The 23513-nt window shown below is 43.4% G+C and overlaps 1 protein-coding gene across 9 annotated transcripts in view; it reads right to left on the bottom strand.

The window, feature by feature from the left end:
* Window positions 1-330: 330 nt before the first annotated feature.
* The window catches only part of plppr2a (phospholipid phosphatase related 2a), a 186440-nt gene continuing 163257 nt past the window's right edge, over window positions 331-23513 (bottom strand). For 5 of the 9 annotated variants that reach the window (XM_033645929.2, XM_033645930.2, XM_033645926.2 and 2 more), the window contains 5 exons: window positions 12975-13095; window positions 12210-12460; window positions 8246-8422; window positions 7641-7768; window positions 331-5488 (listed from right to left, as the gene is read on the bottom strand). In XM_033645929.2, the coding sequence (XP_033501820.1) occupies window positions 5380-5488; window positions 7641-7768; window positions 8246-8422; window positions 12210-12460; window positions 12975-13095 (786 nt within the window). In that variant the 3' untranslated portion in view covers window positions 331-5379. Of the gene's footprint in view, window positions 5489-5592; window positions 5793-7624; window positions 7769-8245; window positions 8423-12209; window positions 12461-12974; window positions 13096-23513 lie in introns of those variants that run through there. The other 4 variants (XM_033645934.2, XM_033645932.2, XM_078161080.1 and 1 more) reach the window with 4 other exon arrangements.

Genomic DNA, 23513 nt, shown 5'->3' on the forward strand with positions numbered 1-23513 from the left:
GGCGACTAGTCGACTAATGGTCCTAAATGACGACTATTGGACGACTAGGAGGCAGGCCTACTAATTTCACCGTCCTGCTCTCATCCACTAAATGATATCCGGTTTATCGTCTGTCGGATTCCATGTGAACGCAGCATCAGTCTTTATGAACCCACCTTCAGTCTGATTGGACAAAAAAACCCAGCAAACAGTGACTGTAAAATCTCCTCTCATGGTGGAAAGAAGACACACACTTGTTAGTAGATCAACACACCAGCCCACATAAACACCAGCGCACACAGAATCTCACTGAACGACTGTGAACGCTGTAACAAAACAAACACAGGCAGCTTTTCTTATTGCAATATCCATTTATTGTTCTCATCACACAAATCTTTACAAAACAGAGGGTTTGCTGCAACAGGATCAAAGGAGACGTGTTTCTCACTCAGAGCTGCAGATCTGAAGGAGACTGGTGCTTTTTATTCACATGTCAATCAAACGCTGCGTGTTTGTTCTTTGATTCAAAACATGAGTTTCTACAGACTTTACTGGAAAGTAAAGCTGTGGCGTTGACAGTGGAACCAGAGGAGAACATATTCTGACCTGAAGAGAACCTGGCTCCTTCTGCACGGCTGGTTTCTTTTGGTGTTTGTGTCTCGTTCAAACATTTCTGGTACTAAAGCAGCGCTCACACAGTGAACACTGATTCTGACTGACTGACTGCATCGGTCAAGAGTTACTGTCCACAATGAGAAGCTGGCATACACACACATTTACAAGCTGAATATGTAATGTACTTAGTATTCTGATTTCCATTGAGATTATTTTAAGGCATTTCTGCTTCATGGGGACATTAAAGACTGGACAGCGATGAAGGAAACAAAGACGTGTCCTGCAGCAAAGGTCATGAGTCTGATTCAGATTCACAACGTTGCAGGTACGTGGTACATGTGTCCTGACTCGGAGCTCACTGACTGTCAACAGCTTTATGATTTCTTTGTGAAGTTCAAGATGCTCAGTGAATCGTTCTCACATGAGACAGCAGAGCAAACACTGGATGATGATTATTCAACACACACCCTTGATGGCTGTGCTGCACACGGTCGTGGCTTGGTAGAAATATTAAAACAGTACCAAGTAAGACCTCCCAAAAGATGATACTTTTTTATTGTGAAAAAAAAAAACAACTGTGGACATGAATGCAGAATACAGAACGAACTTAACTGTTTCTGTCGAAACATGTTCATGGTCTCATGTCAGCTCACAGCCAAATGTATTTCCTGTTCCTATTTCCTATTCAGTCGATCTTGTGCTTACAAGAAAAATCCCTCCTTCATTCATTCATTCATCATCCATAACTGCTTGTCCTGTTCAGGGTTGCAGGAGGAGAGTGTTTCCCAGCTGACTTTGGGCGAGAGGTTGGGTACATCCGGGACAGGTCGCCAGACTATCACAGGGCTGACACAAGCCGCTTTTACACTGCCTGTTCAAGGTGGGAATATTGTGCCGTTGTGCCGCCTCATCGTTAACTATGTATAAGATATGATTGTGGAATAGGGGGAAAGAGTTGTCTCTCCTCTGAGCTGGGAACAGAGGTAGTAACAGTGCCGAAACGATTTCTGTATAAACAAGATGGGCAGCAGGACCGGTGTGATGGTTTGATGACGTGTTATATGTGTGACCCACTGCTGGAAATTTAAAAAGTAGCCGATAGCAGTTAGCGGCTAACTCAAAGACAGAAAACAGCGGCTGTAAATGTCCACTAATTGGGAAAACAATTAGGTCCAGGGGCTGCGAGATCAGATAGTAAAGGATTGTTATTGACGTGTTGTGCCATTGTTATTATTTATAAAGTGCTAATGACACAAACCCCTGCATGTTTGAACAATATCCCGAAAAGTCAACAAAAATGATGCCATATAAGCAGAAACATTGCAGACGAAAGTACATTTTAAGTGATGTAAAAACCCTTCAGTTCACATATTATCAATGTTTTGCTCACATGTAATTTGAGTTGCTGTCCACATGGAGGGACATTGATCAGTTACAAAAGTTAATTATTAGCATTATCCCTGATAACAATCAGGTGAAGCAATATCTTAGCAGTTTTAGGGAACTCATGAATATGTGAATCTTTGTTGTCACATAAAAACTGTAAACAGTTAATAACTCGTTGGTTAAATGCCCTGAGCAACAAAATACAACACATCTTCGTAGCGTCCATGTAGTTTCCACATTACCACTTAGAAGCTCATGAACTCGCTAAAGACGGAAGAACGACTTCCCAACTCAGGAGAAGGGACCAGAGGAGCAAGTCAATGCAGCATTAGTTTCAAACTCTTAAAGCTGCAAAAATAATTATTGTCATATTAATAATGAATCAAATGACCATGTGTAATGTGACAGCTCATCGTTTCGGTTTTACTACAGTATTTGTAGCAGCAGTGGCAGCTGTGAAAAAAGCTGTGATAAACCACTGTACGGTGGCTGCCAAGCACCAAACAGCTGACAGACACAGTTAGCTAACAGTTGGTGAATATAGTGCAGAATTTAGCAGCTACAGAGGCAGATATGTTTGTGAGGAGTCGGTGGGAAAGGACTCAGATTGAACACTGCTAACACGTTCATCAGGTGTCCAGAAACACGACTCCAAATGAATGTTGATGTTCCGCTGTGTCTGCTGGATGTGTAAATAGGCAACTGCCTGATAACTAGTTAGCCACAACTTTATAAAGTCATCATATGTCAGCAGTTGGTTTTAACTGAATTTTCAGAAAAGAAAATCTGAATTTATGTGCTTTTCCTTCCACTACTGGACTAAACTTTGATTTACTTTAATGTCACAGTTAAGAAACAATAAATTGTGAAGACAATAAAGCCTCCACTAAAATAGCATTTTAAGTCTTGTGTGTGATTTATCCTGGCTTCATATGAGCAGAGGAAATCTCTGCTAGTCGCTAGGCTAATTTATACAATGTAAAATGCCACAGGCTTGTGCTAATAACGTTAGCATGTTGTATTTGTTTGGAAAACATGTTTAGTATAAGACAGTTGTTTTGTCAGTGAACCTTGTGAGTTGTAATGGAGCTGAATTTTGTAGCGTTACCTTTGTTAAATGTTGCTGTTGTCCCTGGCTTCATATGAGGAGAGGAAAAGTCCGCTAGCTGCTAGGCTAATTTATACAATGTAAAATGCCATAGGCTTGTGCTAATAACGTTAGCATGTTGTATTTGTGGGGAAAATGTGTCCAGATAAAGACAAGTGTTTGTCTGTGAATGCTGCGAGTTATAGTGAAGCTGATTTGCATACTTGTGTTTGACATTGTCTCTATTAAGACATGTTTAATGTGTGTTTAATGTGTGTTTTGAATCAACTAAACTTTACAACACTTTACAGAAACCCCACAGCCGACTAGTGTTTTGAAGGTGTAACTGCAGAGTGACACAGACATGTGTGGACGCAGTGTTAGTGCAGCTGTAACATGTTGTATTTCTGTTCACTGTGAGCTGACAAAAGACCATGATCTGAAGATTTGACAACAAATGAGGGAAAAGTGATTCACACACACTATTTATGCAAACATGAGGATCCAAAACAGAGAGGGCTTCGAGTTCATAACCTCATGAACACATAGTAACTTATAAACTATGAGTAAACAACTCTCCCAGTCTAAACTTCATCCAGAGGACAAATTCAGTAGTTTTATTTAAAGTTATCTGGGTGTTTTCCAACTGATCCAGTGTTGGTTCAGAGCGGTTCAGCACCTTCATACACACTGTTCTCTATCGCTATTATACAGATTTCCCTCGATATCTACGCTGAGTGTTGGTGATGCTTGTGTAAAAATCACACTCTCAATACAAAAAAGAGTTATGTACAATATCATACAAACAGGTTCAGTGTTAGAAAGTGGATGGAAGGTAAAAGGACGTACAGTAACATCTATAGGGGATATAAGTGATTGTGCGTGTGTGCTTTTGAGTACGTTTGGATATTTGTGTGCTCTGTAAAACAGGACTTTAGTCGTGTGTGTGTGTGTGTGTGTGTGTGTGTGTGTGTGTGTGTGTGTGTGTGTCGTCCAGCAGAGGGAAACATTTCACAGCACAGTGATGCTTTTATAGTCAAGAAAACACAGTGAAGAACTAAACAGGTTGTAAAAAGATGCTGGAGGAGGAGGGAGAATAAAAAAACATGAGGGAGTGTGCAAATCAAAAATCAGCAAAACTGTCACGCCACATGGAGCGCTTATGGCAACCACATCGTATATACATGTCAATAAATAAATCTATTAATAAAATCTCAGAAAATAATCACAATAATTACATGACTTGGCCAGTTTGTAGCAAATCTTTTCAAGATTCGGCAAGAGAGGAATTCCACCTCAGGGTGAGCGACGCCTGAAATAAAAACAAAGCAAGAAACAAAAAATTCTGTTGGCATCACAGGAGGCGTTTTGTATGAAGGCTCCTCGTCTCAAAAGAATACAAAACTGAACAAATATTTGCTCCTGAATGTGATGCACTTTATTTGGCTCACTGTTGTGCCACCTGCAGTCGGGCGCTTGGCTTTGTCTTATCAAATGTGTTTGTATTTCACATCAGTTTTTGGCGAAGCTGCAACCCTCTGAGAGAGGAAAACATGACGAAGATAGCCAAGTGAAGATGTCTGTACTTTCATCCTGTTTGCTTTTGTCTGGTGCTTCTGCTGAGAGATATGAAATGGATTCTTTGATCCGAGTAAACCTCATGCGGAGCTGACAAGGGCACTGCTAGTCAGACTGCTGTGTGTGTGTGCGTGCGTGTGTGTGTGTGTGTGAATGAGAAGAGATAAAGAGAGAGGGTGAGAAAAAGACCAGCGGAGAGTGTGTGTGTGTGTGTGTGTGTGTGCGTATGGCTTGCTAAAAGGATGTTTTTACGGGTAAATCTCAGCAGCACACGTCCTTCAGCGGGTTTCTTTGGTCCAACATGGCAACCTCCTGACAGCAGACATCAAAGCTGCATCCTGGGAGTCGTACAGGGAGTTCACCGTCACGTTTAGCCTCCTTCAAACAGGTGAAAACTCGTTCATACTGTTGTTAAAGCGATGGACATTCTCAGTGGTCGATGTGTTTTTCCGTACAGAGCACGCCACTGAAGATGATCGAGTTCATACAAAAAAAAAAAACGTCTTTAAGTCGAATATTCAAAATGAAAAAAGAAACCTGACTCTGTATTGAATGTTCAGTCTTTGAAGAGTTTACCTATCGGTTCCCTGGGGGTTGAGAGGGCAACAGGAAGTGTGTTTATGTGTGTGCTTTATCAGGGAAGGTCTAGACCTGGGTGGAATAGGAGCGGTGCAGCGTTGCGTACCGCCCAGCCGGATGGGCGGCGCAGTGCGGCGAGTGCTGCTCCGGCTGGTCTAGACTTCGCTGGAAATGGAGCGAGACGGTATGAGGACATCGGGGGTGGCGGGGAACCGATAGGGCTGATGGTCATGTGATCTCGGTGAACGGAGATCCCCGCGGAGTCTGCAGGGGAAAGAGAGGAGTGAGAAAGAGAGAGGACGGGGCAGAGAGGAGGCGAAGGAGAAGAGAGAAAAGTGAAGAAAAGAATAATCAAGAGCAATGCACGGGATGAGGGGCGGGGAGGAGGAGGAGGAGGAGGAGGAGGAGGAGGAGGAGAAACAGGGGCAACAGAGCCAAAACAGAAATAAGGCAACAGATGACGGAGATAGTGAGGAGTGACGATGACGGGCAAAAAAGATTTTAAAGTTGGTTAGAATGGTTGGACGTAGGTGTTGTAAGGTGGGGAGGAGGAGGAGAGTGCAGGATGCTGGAGGAGAGTGAGGGACAAGGGAGCAGATTGAGAGGAGAGAGGCAAGGTGGGAGACAGAGGAAAAGAGGCAGTCAGGTGAGGGTTAGTGACGGTGACAGACCACAGAGGACGCAAGACATTTTCCTAAACACTTGGATGTGGACTCGAGCTACACTGCTGCTCCGCCCGAGATGAGGGCTGTCCCGAATACCCGAGACCTCAGTGTGAAATATCAGCGATTAATCGAAGCTTCAGTGGGGGTTAGTTAGACTTCTCTCTTTTTTGAAACATCAGTTTTCAGTCGTTGCACCTACAATAACATCCCAACATCCCGATTGGCCACCAACATCATTAAACATTGATATCTGGTTGAATTTAGGTTGTGACGTCAGGTGATGAAAAGTCAATGTCAGGACATCTAATGCCAATGTCAATTTGACGCAGAATACTGATGATGTTGATATTTTGTTGGTTTTAAGTTTACTAACCAAAATGCAAAGTCCTCCAAATGTCTCATACCAACGTCATCTTGACGTAGAATAATGACATTTAGTCATAAATATGAAGAACAAAACCCAGTGTCTTCAAAATATCAACGTCCTCACGTCATTGGACATTTAAAATATTGTCAACCCAGTTTTCATTCCAACCAAAATTTAACGTCCTTCCAATGTGAGAGTCCACCGTCTTTTGATGTTATATTGATGTCTGCAGCTACAAAAAGCTCAAGGTGTCGACCTGGCTTCCCCAGATCCCAATCTGATCGAGCATCCGTGGGATGTGCTGGTACTCCACCTAACAACCTACAGGACCCAAAGGATCCACCAGTGCCCTGGTGCCAGACATTAAAGGACACTCCCAAAGGTCTTGAGTCCATGCCTCGACAGGTCAGAGCAGAGTCCAATCAAAGAAGGCCCCATCATGGATTGGGGGTACCTCTGGGGCATCGACATGTCCCACGAATTTTTGTTCAGATTGGAGTCTGGGGAATTTGGAGCTCAGGATGTGTTGTTTTTAATGTCCTATTATCAGAGGAAACAAAAAGGTGTCGATAGTAAATTTACTGTGTCCTTTCGTCCTGAGGGTGTCCCAGGGGAAGATGCTTTTTAGCCTGTGCGAAATTAATGTGACACAACTGAAAAACATCGGCTACTGCGATCAGTGAATGTCATCTTATTCGCTGATACACTGATGGCAGTCCTTGAGGCGAACATCAGCCGATACTGATGTTCAGCTGACAAATCGGTACATCCCTACACGGAGTATTCAAACACTGATTTGGACGTTAACTACCACTGAAGTCATCAAAGCTTTGAAGCATTCATGTCAGCCCTACTCGCCACGATATCCTTAGAAAAATGCAGCACCGTTGAACTGTTGAGGAGACCTTCAGCTGAATTCATAGTTCTCCTCCAGCCAACTGCTCTGCATTGTATCAGAATGGTAAATTACACCTGGAGTGTGTCAGCCAAACCGCTGACTCACCTCAAACAGATAAGTGACTCTCTAAATCCCTGATAAGAAGGAAAAGTGTAACACTGTGGAGTTTAGGAGCAAACATTCACACTACAATTTGTTCTCTCCTCTGGCTGAAATAAAACGCCGGCTCATTTCATACAGAACAAATCTCAGCTGCGCTCCTATCAGCCCACAACAAGGCTTAGAGATTTAAAGGATTCACTTGGATGTTTTTGTTGGTGCAGGTGGGGCTCGGTGCATGCATGTTTGAGGGATTTGTTCTTTTCAGGGAAAGAAGGAGGACAACGGATTCAGGTAAGAGACAAGGGGTGTGTATCTCAGCCCCTGTTTTGTGAGCGCAGGCGTGCCTCACACCCACCCCCGCCCCTTACCTGAGGGCCACTTAACTTTTCGAGTGGACTCTCCACACAGGGCAGCGTCACCATCGGCATGCCCAGCACGGACTCAGGGCGCTGGGGTCGCAGTGGAGGAGGACTCGGCAGCATCTGCTGGAAGTTGTTAATCACACAAGTCACCTGGAGATAGAGAGCAGGTGAACGAGTTAGAGAGAAAGAAAGAAAGAAATTAGGAGAACTGACCCTTTGCTAAACCCTGCACTCCACTGCGACAGTCCAAAAACAGCTTAGCAACTGTGACTAAGCATGACAAGACGGTCAAGCTTTTGCTCTCTGTCCATCTTTTAAATTTTCACACACTTCCTGGTGATTTAACGGATTTACAAATATTTCAGCATGTATCTCTTGATATAAACCAACATTGGAGGAGATTGGTCAGAGCTACCTTCGCAGTTCAAATTGCAAAAGAACGAAGAGATACAGACGATCCAAATGCAGCTTGAATGGTAAAAATCCGTTCAGCCACTGTGGATGTATCAATGTGTAAAGTCAAGAAATCTGCCTTGACCATAAATCTGAGGGTGCAGATTTCATCAGTAAGCGTGAAACATGCACTTAACATTGACCTAGGGGGAAAACATTGCTCCAGTTTCTTACCAGGAACACAGCGATGGCTCCCCCGGTGAAGAATCCCGCCAGGACGTCCCCCCAGTGGTTGCGGTACTCAGCCACCCTGACCACGCCTACCAGCATGGCCAGGCAGAGCAGCGTGAGGCTGATGGTGGGCTTGGTCAGCCGCGTGCCTTTGGTCTTGAACACCAGTGTCACGTACATCTGCAGAGGATGCACGGAGGAGGGGCGAGCACAGTAGGGTACAACAAACAAAAGGAAGCAACACAAGACACACAGGCGTGTACGCATCATTATAACCTGACAGAATCAGAAAGCAGTCTTCTCACTGGCTGCTTAAAGCTTAACAAGCTTAACAATTATCTCAACAAAGTAGAATTACAACCACAAAATCTTTCTTTTACAGTTCAGCATGAACACAAACAGAATTTTAGAGGCAGTGAAATTGCAAATAAAGTAAATGCAGAGATATGGGAGGATGCAAACTTGTTTGATTTAGTTGGCACGAATTAAAGTGACGGAGCATCAGCTAAATTTGAAAAACGCTCCAACATTAGCAAAGTTTTATTTCTAGTGAGGCTTTATGATGATGAATTAATTAACGTACTGAGGTAAGAAGGAAAGGAGGGAGCTCTGGAGTAATAAAACACAAAGATATGGAGTTTAAGTTGCTCGATAGCTACAGCTGAAATCCTGGTTAAGTGTTTGTGGCATAAACAGCCTGTAAAAACATCCTATCAGGGTGAATATTTGCTTCACGTTCAGTCCGACCACAGATGCAAAGTTTTATATTGCTCATGATTCATCACTTCCAGCCTCACCACTGGATTTAAGGTAAGCTGAATCAGCAGGGATAATGTGTGGGGCTCAAATATCAGATACACAGCACTCCTCTCTAATGTAGCTCCAATCTGTGATCGATAAAGTTTTTTTCAGTCTAATTTCACAAAAGTTTGTAAACTCACCCTGTTCAATTTGACAAAATCTATCCAATCTAAAGTTTGACATTTTTGTAAAATACTTCTTTGTTTTCTTGCCGAGAGTTCAGTAAGACGACTGACACCACTCTCATGTCTGTGAAGCTACAGCCAGCGACAGGTTAGCTTAGCATAAAGACTGGAGACATGGGAAAACAGTCAAAGGATGCTTTCACACCTGCCCTGTTTGGTTCGGTTTAATCAAACTCAAGTTCCCCCTCAGTGCGGTTCATTTGGGCAGGTGTGAACACAGCGATCACACTCAGGTGTGCACCAAAACAACCAGACCGAGACCTTCTTGAAGAGGTGGTCTCAGTCCGGTTCCAAAGGAACTCTGGTGCGGTTGGTTTGTGGTGAGAAGGTGTTCCGACCTGGATGTGAAGCAACTGCAGTCACATGACACATTGTTTGGGTTAAACATGAGCATGTTACAGTCCTGGAGGATTATTAATGTGCACCTCCTCCTGTACTGCCTTAATATGCACATTCAGCACATCCAATGCATCAAAACATTGTTTTCTAGTTGGAGCCGCGCCTCGTTTTCAAACTGTATGGTTTGACTAAAATGAACAATGACAGCAATATAGTCCACGATGAGCAGCGCTAAAATCAACCTGCGTAGTTGTCCCTCCATTGTGACATTAGAAAGTGTCACATTTATCTTGCAAGTGTACTCTTCTTCAACGTTTGCTTTACTTCCTGGATTTTTCCCACATGGAAATTCTGACCAATCAAGAGCAGCTTTCTCACACAAGGCATTTGATCTGGTCCTCTTGTAAATGCTGCCGTGAGAACACGAACCAACTCTAGGCAATTATACAACTTTGGAAAGGAGACGACTCTAGGGCTGACAGCAGCCTAAAGCAAACAAAATCCACTCCCCAGCACCTCTATGGCCGGGTCACACTGCTACAGGCACAAACACTTTAAAAACACTTTGGCAAAGCGTGTCAGGCAAAACAGCTTGTGGAGTGGGGCTCTGTCCACTACTGGGCAATCAAATATTATTAACGGAAGAACACACACAAACTAATCTCCTGTAATCTCCCCCATGTCCCCCCTTACATGAGGTCTTGGTCTCTGTCTCCCTCAAAAACAGTTGCCTACAGGAAAGTATGCTGACATACTCTGTAGCTCCCTCACAGCCCAACAGCTAACTAGGTAGTTATTTATCTGCAAAGTTAACAGCATTGCACTCACCAGAGAGATTCACCTGACCACTCACCAATTAGTATTGGAACAATGGGGTGATTTGTCATAATTGAATACCACTTATATCAGCCTTTTCTCTGCATTTGTCAGTGTCTCACTGTTCCCACAACATCTACCGGCATCTGAAACTGTTGTAAAGCCCACCTCATGCTTTGGGTGGCTGTGGCTCAGGAGGTAGAGCGGGTTGTCCACTAATCGCAAGATGGGCGAGTCGATCCGGGCTCCTCCAGTCTGCATGTTAAAGTATTCTTGGGCAAGATACTGAACGCCAAATTGGTGTGTAAGGGTGTTTGAATGTTTAAAACTAAGTAGCAGGTGGCGCCTTGGTTATGTTTGTGTGACTGGGTGAATGAGACTAAGGTAAGGTAAAACTTTAATGTCCCTGGGGGGGAATTTGGGATACAGACAGAAGGCGTAAGTAAAACAAAACAGACAGTACAATACATAACACACAGTATCAGGTATCGCACGCTGTCAGGGATAAATCATGGACATTAGTGGTCACCGCTGGTTAAGATAAGTGATAGCAGACAGAACAAAGGATAATCTGTAACGCTTAGTGCTACATCTAGGGAGGCAAAACCTTTGCACAGAGATGCCTCTCCTCATGAGGAACACATTTGCCTCAAGAACCCATAACTTCCGCTTATATAGATTTTCCGCCATTTTGAATTTTTTGAAAAACACTTCAAATGGATCTCTTCCTAGGAAGTTTGAGCGATCTGCATGAAACTGGGTGAAAATAATCTAGGGACCAATATCTAAAGTTCCCTCTTGGCAAAAGTTGGAAAACTTACTAAAACTGAGCTTCTATAAGGCAATGAATATTGCGGAGGGCGTGGCTCATCACATAAAGGTGTATAACATCTCAAGGGTTTCACCCATCACCACGCAACTTTGTAGGCATATGACCACACATAATCTGAGGGGACCCCTCCATTATTGACCCCATCAAACAAAATGGGGGCGCTAGAGAGCTCATTTCTTATCTAGGCCTAACCGCCATATGGATTTTTACTAAACTTGGTAGATATGTAGAACAGGACGCCTCAAGGTGACTGGAGAAATTTAACTCTAATTGGCAACTGGGTGGCGCTATAACAACAGAAAAATGCTTCAAAATGGCTAAAAAGCGACCGATCGCTGTGGCTCCCCCTGTGGACCAATGTTGGTGTTTTTCTAATTTTTGGTATGACTAAGTCATGGTATGGTATGCTGCTGCAACAAGGGCTAGCTGCACCTTTCCCATGTGAACTACCAGTGCGCTCCACTTTTAAGTCAATACAACATGTAAACACTTTAACTATCTTTAACTAATGTACAGTTTTAGCCCACTAACTATCCCTCTATTGGCAATGGTACTACTGTACTTTCAATAAAGCAATCATACTATCAAATTCACAAAAACTCTGTCTGAATACATTGCTCTTCTTAATGGGTTTAGTTGACTATTTAATCTGCAACTTCCTATGACCTGTATCCCAAACACACACCATGTGAAACTGTACGTGGGCAACTGTGCACTCAGTGGGTATGGACTAGTTTGTATGGATTAAACAAACAAGTTTTTGTGCTAAGCTAAGCTAATTGGCTGTAGCTTCATGTTTACGACATAGGCATGAGAGTGGTATCAGTCTGGTATCTAACACTCAACAACGCTGGTTCTGAGCAAGAAAAGCGAATCAGTGAGTAAAAGTGAAAACATTGGCACAGGATCAGCCCTCTTCAATTGAATATGATTTAAATTTGCAGCTTACATGAACAGAAGCACAAAGTATCACCTCCAGCATGCTCTAACCTACCACTGTGTACACTGCGGAGTAGACGCTGAGCGCTGCGTCCTTGGACGGGAAGGACTTCCTCGCAGACATGACGATCAGCGGGTTGCCTGTGCAGGCGCGGCGCTCTGCGATGTACTGCATGGTGGACTGGCAGCCTAACGCTGTGTAGTTTGGGCGGCAGGCAGACAGGAAGTGAGGCGTCTGGTTTCCTGTAACCACCTGGCCCGCATTGGCGAAGATGGTGGTGGTGAACAGGCCGAAGGCATAGACACCTGGGGAGGAGAGTTAGGGGGTGAGGGTAGGAAAGTTATTTATCAGAGGATGACGAAAAGCACATCAGATGTTAGACAGAGAACACGTAACAGCACTACGAGATGAAACAGGTGATAATAAGTTTCTGCTTCCTAAAATAGCCCCAACACATTATTATCAGCTGAGGTGTGAAATTGCAACAAGAAGCCTCCACTTCAGCTGATTCAGCCCAACATGTAAATGAGCAGGCTACTTAATATTCACAAGTGTCTTCCTGCCATGATCCTGAATATCTTACCTCACAGATTATATCGCAGTTTATCATCCAATTAACAGCTACAAGCTCTGGTTGACAAACTCAGAGGTGTAGCAGGTCACGTTCTTACAAGTCAACCTTTTCTTTCATGTTGCTTTGATCTTTTGGCTCTTGTGTTGCTCTCTCTCTGTCAGAACCACACACCAAGACACAAAAATGCCCTTTCACAGGCCTGTAGAGAACAGAGGGGGCTGCGTTACACAAAGCGGTGTGTTCACCTAGGAAGCGTATTATACGTCTCAGCAGGGGGTTGAAGTAGCAGCAGTCTGCAGTCACTATGGTCTTCTCCTGGGTTCCCTCTGCCTTGGTGAAAAAGGCACACAGCTCTCCAACAAGAATCTGTGCACAAAAAGAAAACACAGAACTGGTGGTTAAAACAGTCATTTACATACAAACAATACCATTTGTTGGTACACGTGGTTCACTGAATTTATCTCGTCATATTACCAACTGTGCTGCAGTCATGCTCCCACATGCTTCAACCTATCCCTCACATATTTGCTGGCATGGCTTGACTCGAGCCCCGTTGACACTGTCCCTTTAAGGGGAGAATTTTAAACTGTTATGCCGCCTCACTGTTGTGTATAAAAGGTATTATCGCAGAATGAAGGGACAGAGTTGTCTCGCCTTCAAGCAGGCGTCAGATGTAGCAACAGTGCCTAAATGATGTCTATATAAACAGGAAGAAGGCAGGGAGGATCATGGGTGGCATAGGTGTGAGGTTTTGACAACATATTATGCACGCAATCCATCGCGGGAGATTTAAAAAGTAATTGATAGCAGTTAGCAGCTAACTCACAGAAGTAATATATTAGGGCTGCCCCCCAATAGCGGACCAAACGTTAGTCGGCTGGAAAGGTCATTAGTTGGCAAGATTTCATTGGTTGCTTAGTAGCAGAAATATACAAAACAAAATGTGAAACTCAATCATACTGAAGCGTATTGCATTCATTTGACAAATTAAAAAAAAAAAGTTTTATTGAGTAATTTTTTCTGTTTTTTGGAGTAATTTTTTATTTTTCTGTTTTTCGGTGTAATTTTTTCTGTTTTCGTGGTAAGTTTTTTGTTTTGTTTTTTGGTGTAATTTTTTCTGTTCTTAGTGGTAATTTTTTTTTTCTGTTTTTCATGGTAACTTTTCTTTCTGTTTTTCGGAGTAATTTTTTTTCTGTTTTTCATGGTAATTTTTTTTCATGGTAATGTTTTTTCTGTTTTCCGTGGTATTTTTTTGTTTTGTTTTTCGGTGTATTTTTTTTTCTGTTTATCATGGTAATTTTTTTTCTGTTTATCATGTTAATTTTTTTTCTGTTTTTCATGGTATTTTTTGTTTTGTTTTTCGGTGTAATTTTTTCTGTTTATCGTGGTAATTTTTTTCCTGTTTTTTCGGAGTATTTTTTTCTGAGTTAAGAGAGCAATAGAGACGCTTTCATTCCTTTCTTGATAGCACCTTAAGACTTTGTGGTTGTTCAGACGAAAAGCCCATTCAGATCTGTTGGACATTGCAGTGTTCTCCAGAATCAGTTGGACACATATGGCAAACTCCATGGATACAAGATGATGCATCTGAAATGCATTCAGGCTGGCTACGTGGTGATTCAAGTAAGGTGCCTGCGTAAAGTCTACAAGCTAATGATAACACCATCTATATGACTTAAAGACAAGAGTATCTCCCAGTGTCTCAAACCCAAAACAAAGTAAAACTGGATTAAACTAAACAAGCGGGTCATGTTTGCTTCCATTATATCCAGCTCTCAAGAAAGGAATGAAAGCGTCTGTTGTTTGATTGCTCTCTTAACATGGAAAAAATACTCAGAAAAACAGAAAAATAAAAACAATTACTCCGAAAAACAGAAAAAAATTCTCAATAGAACAGATTTTTTTTTTTTAATTTGTCAAGTGAATGCAATGCGCTTCCATACCATTAGGAGCTGCACCTTGTCAAAATAAATCCAAACCTATATGACTGGACCATGTGGGACTTTAATCTGAAAGGACAGACACAGGAAGTGTCCACGCTCAGCAGTCAGACAGGAGTCAGGTTAATTTCCAGGGCTGGTACCTGCGGTTATTCCACAGGCTAGTTAATAACATGTCGGGCAGGAAATCCAAAGTGTGGGATCATTTTGAGAAGGTGAAGGACGAACCCAAGGTGATATGTAAACTCATCTTCATTGGTCGACTACAAACATGACGTATCATCTGAAACATGGAAGTAGCTACATGCCCATTAGCCCACACCGTCATTAACAGGCGGCTCGCTCAGTGTGTGACGTGCACTTGGAGATAAAATATAGGCCTATATTAATGAAGGTTCATTAGTACGGTTTGTATTTCTCTGTAATGTAGCACAGTGTTAACAATGTTACTGATACTATTCTTTCTCACACCTTCAACTCAAACCACCAAAATATATCATTTAATCATTACATTCATATTGTGCAGACGACATGTCGACTAATGGACCGTGATGATGACTGTTGGGCGACTAGGAAAATTCTTAGTTAGGGGCAGCTCTAGAAACTACCTGATCAAGCCATCAACTCCTGTGTTCAGTGATGTCAAATCACTGTTTTTCTCAATGGAGTCTGGCTTTCAAGAGCGTGATATAATGGCTTCACTTCCCTGTCTGAGAGGGTTGTGACACAGCAAGGTACAGGGGGGAAGGTTTTTTAACAATAGCGTACTCTTAAACTAATATATTTATTTTTTAAGGTGGTTCAAATACGTTTGATGCTGCCCCCATTCACAGCAGTGCATCACATCGTGTCGGCACTCCTACTGTTTCTCCAAACTGGTAGCGTGACTTTATTTTTAATAACAGCGGCACAGGCAGAAATAAATAGCGCTGAAATAAAGCAGATGTCAAACCAATCCTGCATTGAAAATAAACAGATCATATAATATCTAGTATATTCCATAGGTAGCTCACATAAAGGAGGAAGACAATGAACTCATACAGCTCCACACGGAGGAATCATTTGACCAGGATGATAAACTGTAGCAGGACTGACCCTGTGCTGCTCACACTTCTTTGCATTACTAATGATCTCAGAGCTCTCAGTGCAAATGAATCTAATTAGACTTAATCATCATCTGTTTTATTAAGCATGGACTCCTGGCTGCGGTCGCACAGAGATGTAATCTCACTGCAGTCTAGAAATTTTCTGTGATCAAAAATAGCAGCCATTGTCGCTGGGTGCCTGCTGTGTTATTGTGCTCTCTGAGAGGAGCATCAGGATTGTGGCAGAGGTTTTTGGTCAGGTGATTGTGCTCAATTCACTCCCTGTGAGTGTGAACAGCGGTGCCTCTCCAGACTGATGATCCCTTAATGGACTGCAACTGTGAGTCTCCTCCGTATAAGAGCCTGCAGCACTCAGAGAAGCTGGCACTGACTAAAACTTAGCTCCTTCCATGAGTAATTATCTATGACAGAGATTTGCTTTATCTTAAATCATCCTGACAGTTTCCATGCTCTGCTGTGACAGTAGTGGGACCCACTTTAACGCTGACCGTGTTCCACAAACCCATAAACCTCGTTCTTCCTCTCTCCATATTTGACATAATCCCCCATTTATCCCCCACAGTGACAATGTGTGAAGCGCTGCTGTCTGAGGAGGGAGCGCAGGAGGAAGTGAAAGAGCTACAGAGAGAGAAGCGGAGAGACAAAAGAGATGAAAATGTTTCAGTGGAGTCGAAAGCTTCTGGGCTTCTCCAAGCAGGTCCAGCCAAGTCAGATGAGTTAATAGCATGCAGGGGCCCGGTCGGTGCAGCAGTGCTGTGAAGTGCGTGCCCAGCCGAGTGCTTTCTTCCATTAGTGAAATACGACCCTGATGGGTGTTCCATGGCAACACTCGAAACACTAATACGAGCATGAAATCAAAGCTGAGGGGGTTTAATCAGTAGCTTCATATCAGAGATGTTAGGGGCACCGTCACACTGTGGACGACCCTTTATGGGGCAATTAAAGACAGCGTAGCGGCTGTTTCCATGGGGACTGCCTGGCTGTGGAGGGTTTGAGCATGTGTACACCACAAAGTGTGAGATAATGGTAGTGTGCTGTCACTCATGGACAAGTGCTCTTGAACATTTTGCCTGAGGCGAAGCTGTAAAGCAGTGGCTGTGAGGCCTCTTTGGAAGCATGGAGTTGTACTATACTGTTATTGAATATGAATATTTATTCTGTGAATCTGTGATCGGCCTCTGAAGACAGCCAGTTATAGAGTCCCCGACAGCTGTCAAAATAAAAACACCCAACTCCACCACTTCTATCAGCCAGTCGACAGAATAAAATGTTGGTGTTGCACATTTCTGCAAACAATGAATATATTAATTACATTTGTATGTTTCACATACGAGCCCTCTGAGGCAAACTGTGATTTGTGATATTATAGATAAAATTCAACTGAAATGTGAAGTTCAGATTACATGTAAACTAAGATAAATATCAGGTGGAGAAGGGGATGGTGGAGGGCGTGGCACCTGTAGGTGAAACAGCTGCCAATGCGTAACAAAAACTGGTCGGGACATTTGCAGCCATGTTTGTAGCAATCAAACTGGGTTTTTAAAGACCTAGAGTGGTCTCCACTGGTCTGAATCAGGGACTCATGTTGTTCCAAAGTTGTATAATTGTCTAAAGTTGGTTGGTGTTCTCACGGCAGCATTTACAAGAGGACCAGATCAAATGCCTTGTGTGGAGAAAGCTGCTCTTGATTGGTCAGAATTTCCATGTGGGAAAAATCCAGGAAGTAAAGCAAACGTTGAAGAAGAGTACACTTGCAAGATAAATGTGACACTTTCTAATGTCACAATGGAGGGACAACTACGCAGGTTGATTTTAGCGCTGCTCATCGTGGACTATATTGCTGTCATTGTTCATTTTAGTCAAAGCATACAGTTTGAAAACGAGGCGCGGCTCCAACTAGAAAACAATGTTTTGATGCATTGGATGTGCTGAATGTGCATATTAAGGCAGTACAGGAGGAGGTGCACATTAATAATCCTCCAGGACTGTAACATGCTCATGTTTAACCCAAACAATGTGTCATGTGACTGCAGTTGCTTCACATCCAGGTCGGAACACCTTCTCACCACAAACCAACCGCACCAGAGTTCCTTTGGAACCGGACTGAGACCACCTCTTCAAGAAGGTCTCGGTCTGGTTGTTGATGTAGCCCTGAGCTTATCCAGACACTTAATTCTGCTGTCTGTCATCACTCTTTTCTGCCTGCTGTCTTCACCATGACACACCAAGAGAGCTGCTTCCCTCTGTACACACTGTACACCTCACACCCTCACAGGTTGGGAACTGCCCATTGTTCCGACCATATTAAACCCATTGTTCCGAAGTCCGTTCCAAAATCATCATGATGCCCTGTGGTTAAGGTCTGGTTAGGTTTAGGCACAAAAACCACTTGGTTAGGGTCAGGAAAAGATCATGGTGTGGGTTAAAATGAAAAAGAAAGTGACAAACACATAAGCCGTGAGCCTGCTCCACCTCAAGCCTTTCCCAGCTGACCCAGAGCCGGTCGCGGCGCACCATCAAGGTAGAAATACGCCCGCCGGGAGCCGTTCAGCACCGCGGACCGTCGGACTAATGGGCTGTCGGACCAATGGGCTGTTGGATCAATGGGCTGTCGGACCAATGACATGGACCCCACAGGTTACCCACAAGGCCACCGCCCTTAAAGGGGAAAAAAGGGTGAACTGTTAACACCTGACAGCTAAAAGTTGGAGTGCTGACCCTGCAGTGCTGCCTCAAACCTCTTACGAGGATATTAGTACACAGTTTTTTGGACATTACCAACTATCTTGTTTAAAAAATGATCTAATTTTACCACCTTTCTCATACAATATTATTACTTAATTATCCTGAAGTTATGTAGCGCTATCTTTATCATACAGAGAACGCACAGAAAATGCAGAATACCTCAAACATGGTGACTGGACCCACAATGCACTTCAGTTCCAGACCGATTGAATCACAGCTAAAAAGTTATTAAAGCTCACTCGTGTTGCAGCGAGAGACTGACAGAGTCTTATTCTTTATACACTGATAATTTCCTAAGAGTTTGCAATTACATCTGAATCCAAACCTGCGTCCTCAGAGATGAGAGCTGGAGAGTGTGAAAGAGTGAGAGTCGGAGAACAACAAAAGAAAAGTTGAGGAGTAAAGAAAGAGAGGAAGCGTATGGGGAGGAGGGAGAGTGATGAGGCTGGGGGAAATACTGCAGGAATGAATTATTCATGCGTGGATGGCATCCATGTGAATCATGTAGCGCATTATTTCAACCAACATTCCTAAATTATCTCCCTCCACTGCAGCGGCTCCGGCTCCCTGCCTCCGCCAAGGACTCAGAGTTAAATATGACGAGGTTGTCGCTGCAGTTTAGGGACGGGCGGATTATAATTCCTTGAAATTCAAGTGCTCATCCAGTCCACACTCTGACAATGCAGAATGATGAAACACGGCTTCGTGTTGATTTCTAGAAATAGCAGGACGAGCTTCGAGATTAGGGGGAGAAAAAAACGAGTGTAGACAAAGACGTGTGTTACATGCGTACTCACATGCATGATTTAGGAGCAGAACAAGAGAAAGGAGTCAAAGAATGAAACATTAATACACACATGAGACCTGATTAACTGTGCGTGCATGCACAGATGACGTCACGAGCGCGGAACTCATTTCGTCCGCACAAGGAAGCTGGAGGATTCTGCTCTGTGTGTGTAAGTAATCAGATCTCGATTTGTGTCAGTGGGTATGAGTCAAATGTGAGAGTGCATTCAGACCGACCCTCTTTATGAATACGTGTCAATTAGAGGACAATGAAAGGGGATGTTTCACTCAGGGTGAAGAGATGACTGAAGAGGATTGTGGAGATGACAGAGAAGCAGTGGGAGCAAGGGAATAAAGAGGAAATAAGATTCCATATTTATATGTAATTATTTGACATATAATTTTATAAACCATTAGATATGCACATTCAGAGGCTGGAGGAAAAATAAAGTCAGGATGAGTTCTCATTCTCGACATGATCATGGCTGTAACAAGCTCCTTTAAAGTTAATGGCCAATCTGCAGGATTTAATTACTGTGTAACACCAGCTTTACAAGTGTGTTTCCTGTACTTTAACGCCTCGTCTACAGACAGGAGACAACCAGCCTGTCGTGCCATCATCATGTGGTAATTATGTCGATAAAGCTTCAAGGACGAATCAAGCATCTTGGAATAAACCTGAACGATGGCACTGCAGCAGAGCGCTTTGATTGCTTTCATTAGTATCCCCTTCTGCAAATGGCGACGGACTCTGTTTAGTCATGTTAGTGGTGCAATAAAGTGGCAAAAATCAAAAGAAGACAACAGATAGAAATATAATGTATGCTTGACTCTGAGCCTTTACATAAAATGGACCAGTGCTGCAGGAAGCCAACTACACAAAGGTCTACTACTCTGTTTTAATCGCTTAAAAAGTGGGCTTTAAAAAAATGCAAAATGCAGTGAGATCTCCGTAGAAATAATTTTAAAAAACCCAACTTTTTGTTGTACTTTTTGTTAAGGTTTCAGTTTAGCAGAAGACCCAAATGCAGAGCAGCAGCAGGCAGGTGGGTTAAACAAAAAGTGAGCTTTAATGCAGCTTGTAAAACACATCCAAATCAGGCAGGCAATGAAACCGAAGATGCTGGCAGACGTAACTCACAGTACAAGAGAAGCACCAAAACTAAACTGAAAATAAACCAGGATGACGTGATGAACACGGGGAAGCAACCTAACAAGAGACACAAAAGAACAACACCGGCAGGGAAACTGAAACAGGGAATGACACCACGAAGACAAGATGACCTGACAAAGAACAAAGGCAGAGACACGGGAACATGTACACAGAGAACTAATTACAAGAACGAGACACAGCTGGAGTGGGCGGGCATGGGCACAAGGAGGGAAACACAGGGACTGGCTGACAATAAAGACAGTGAGGGTGTGGTAGATAACATTAGGGTGGAGTAAAAGACTAATATGAGACAGGTGTGCAGGGAAAACAGGGAAACAGAAAAGGGTAGGAAGTAAGACAAGACATATGAGGAGAGTGACGTCATGTAAAACAGGAATCAAACTATAAGCCAACCTAAGATCACAACACTATTCCAGCAGACAATGCGACAATGGCTTGGTAAAAAACAACAGCTTTCCATGGCAATATCCATCCTGGAAATGTGTTGGTAAAAAAACAACCATTTTTTGTGGCACTATCCTGCCGGGAAACAAAGTGATGTCTCGATGAAAAACAACTGCTTTTGTGGCACGATCATGAAAGGAAATGCAGCACTATCTCGGTAAAAAACGACATCTTTTTTTGGAACCATCCTGCCTGAAAACGCACTGATGCCTTGATAAAAAAAAAACAGCTTTCCGTGCAACTATCCCAACAGAAAACGCAGCGATGGCTCGGTTAATAACAACTATTTTTTGTGGCACTATCCATAGTGGAAACACAGTGATAATTTCCTATAAAACAACAGTGATCTGCAGCTTGGCAGTTGTCTTGTCTAGATGTCACTGCACCCAACAATCCCTCCACCTCTTGATGACAAAGTCAGCTCATATGCTTCACTGCTCTATAAATGTTTATATGATATGTGTAAAACTTATCAGTGGCGGCTGCTGGTCTTTCAAGGAGGGGAAGCTCATTTTCGGCCTACATCATAAAATGTGTCCATTTATTTATATGTAAATTCTACCCTCCATTGCTTTTCAAGAAAATGATCTGTGACCCTGTCGTACCAACTAGGCGTCTTTTCCAGGGACTTGACCAGTGTCCTCTCAATGGCCAGCAGAGCTAGGCTGCTTAGATGGTTTCATCAAGAGGCATGACCAACAGTACATTTTATTTGTCACAGCACTTCCAGTCAGCCAGCTTACTTTGTCATACCAGGATAGCTGAAAAGACCTGTTACTTTTCCCCACCCTTTGCACCAAATCAATCTGAGGTGTTGATCTGTCCTGCTGTTTAACTCTAAGTTTCTCCTCGTAAGGAAGACTATCAAATGGCTTCGCCAAAATCCGGTCGACAATATTGAAATTGTCTGCCATTATGTGCAGCTTGCTAGCTCGCTAGCTAGCTGGGGCTGCTGCGCGAGGCTAGTGTGACCGCCTGTGAGTGCTTTGGGACGATGGAGGGGCTCACAGCAGCACCCGCTGCTCGTTGGGGACAGTAACTGCAGAGCGACAGAAGTCAGAGTCTCCAAACACGAGTACAGTCTCCAATAACACCAGAAGAAGATGCTAGATTTGTCGCTAGTCGTTTTTGACAAAGAAAAAGTCACTAAGAGGATTGGAAAAGTCTCCAGATCAACTCGGAACAATGGAATGAAACTTGAAAAATGCTCCGGTGGTGCTTTATATTTCAAGATCACTGATTCGCTCATTTCACTGTCAATCAAAAAGGGATTCAGCCTCAGACAGATCATCCAATCATCATGCAGAAGCCCAGCGTCCAGGCCAGCCGAGGCCGGCCCACTGCCCCATAGACCCCCAGAGACGCTGAGCGTCCGATGGGCGGGACAAAACCGAGCATTTATCCAATGACTGTCTAGTTTCGCTGCAGTGGAACAACCCACTCTATGCTTCCCCATTGAAGTCTTTGGACGCTGAGCTTCGACACTGTTTAATGCACTGTGACGCTACGGGAATGAATGAGAGGAAAGTCACGTCAGTGACCTGTGATAAGTAGCTGATTCTGAACAAAAGTTGAACATGTTCTAGCGTATATTCAGTCAATGAAATGTAAACACAACAGTACATATTTGACCACTTATTTTTTGAAATTTTAGGGCAATCGCCACGGAAACTTATGAGTGTGATGAACTTGCGGTTTGCAGAAACGCACAGTACCAACATTTTCTTCTAGCGACTGGGCTGAAGTGTCATCTGACCACGTCTGAAAGTAAAAGTCTTTATGGCCGTTCCAAACAGCCGAGCTCAGAGGTGAGAGCCTGCCATCTGCAGTGAACGCTTAACTTTAAATGGCAGGAAGAATGATCACTCAGAGGTAAATTATTCAGCAGTCATCAGAGTCTTTCTCTGGCGCCTAATGTAGCTGCATCTCTTGTATTGTTCAGCCCAACCCATTTCTGAGAAGCGCAGCTCAGCAGCCGTAAGACCTAATGCTTCTGCCAAGATTGGGAGGGTTATTCATGTGTAAAGTACAAAGAGATGCCTAGCTGTCACTAGTATCCCATTATCTGTCATCATCGCAGCGACCTCAATCTCTGCAAAGCAGTGTATACGTGAGATTTTGGCTAATGGATGATACGGAAGACACGGCACCTGTCTGAGTGCATCAGGATCAGCATCACCTTTACTCACATGTGCTTCTCACCAGGATTTTGCCTGCGTGCAATAGATGCTAACAGGAAAATGACTGAAAACACACGACAGCATGTGCTCCAATCTCCTGACATGATGATGATGATGACTGAGAAAAGAACAGTTGACAGGCACACAACACATCGATGCAAACACAGATGCATTCACAGGATCACAGGGCACTTCACACAGAACTTACTGCATGTACTGAGCACGCCCACCCATGCATACACATGCATACAGATCACAATATCACATACACACGCAGCAACACCCTCGTTCCATTGAGTAAAGTGTGATCGCACATCGTAACCACATTTATCCTGCTGAGAATCTGTCCCGATGCCCATGCGTATGTATATAGTATTACACTGGTGTGTTCTCAGGAGCATAGATTCAT

This window comes from Epinephelus lanceolatus, chromosome 18 (genome assembly GCF_041903045.1).
Source record: "Epinephelus lanceolatus isolate andai-2023 chromosome 18, ASM4190304v1, whole genome shotgun sequence".
Lineage (NCBI taxonomy): Eukaryota > Metazoa > Chordata > Actinopteri > Perciformes > Serranidae > Epinephelus > Epinephelus lanceolatus.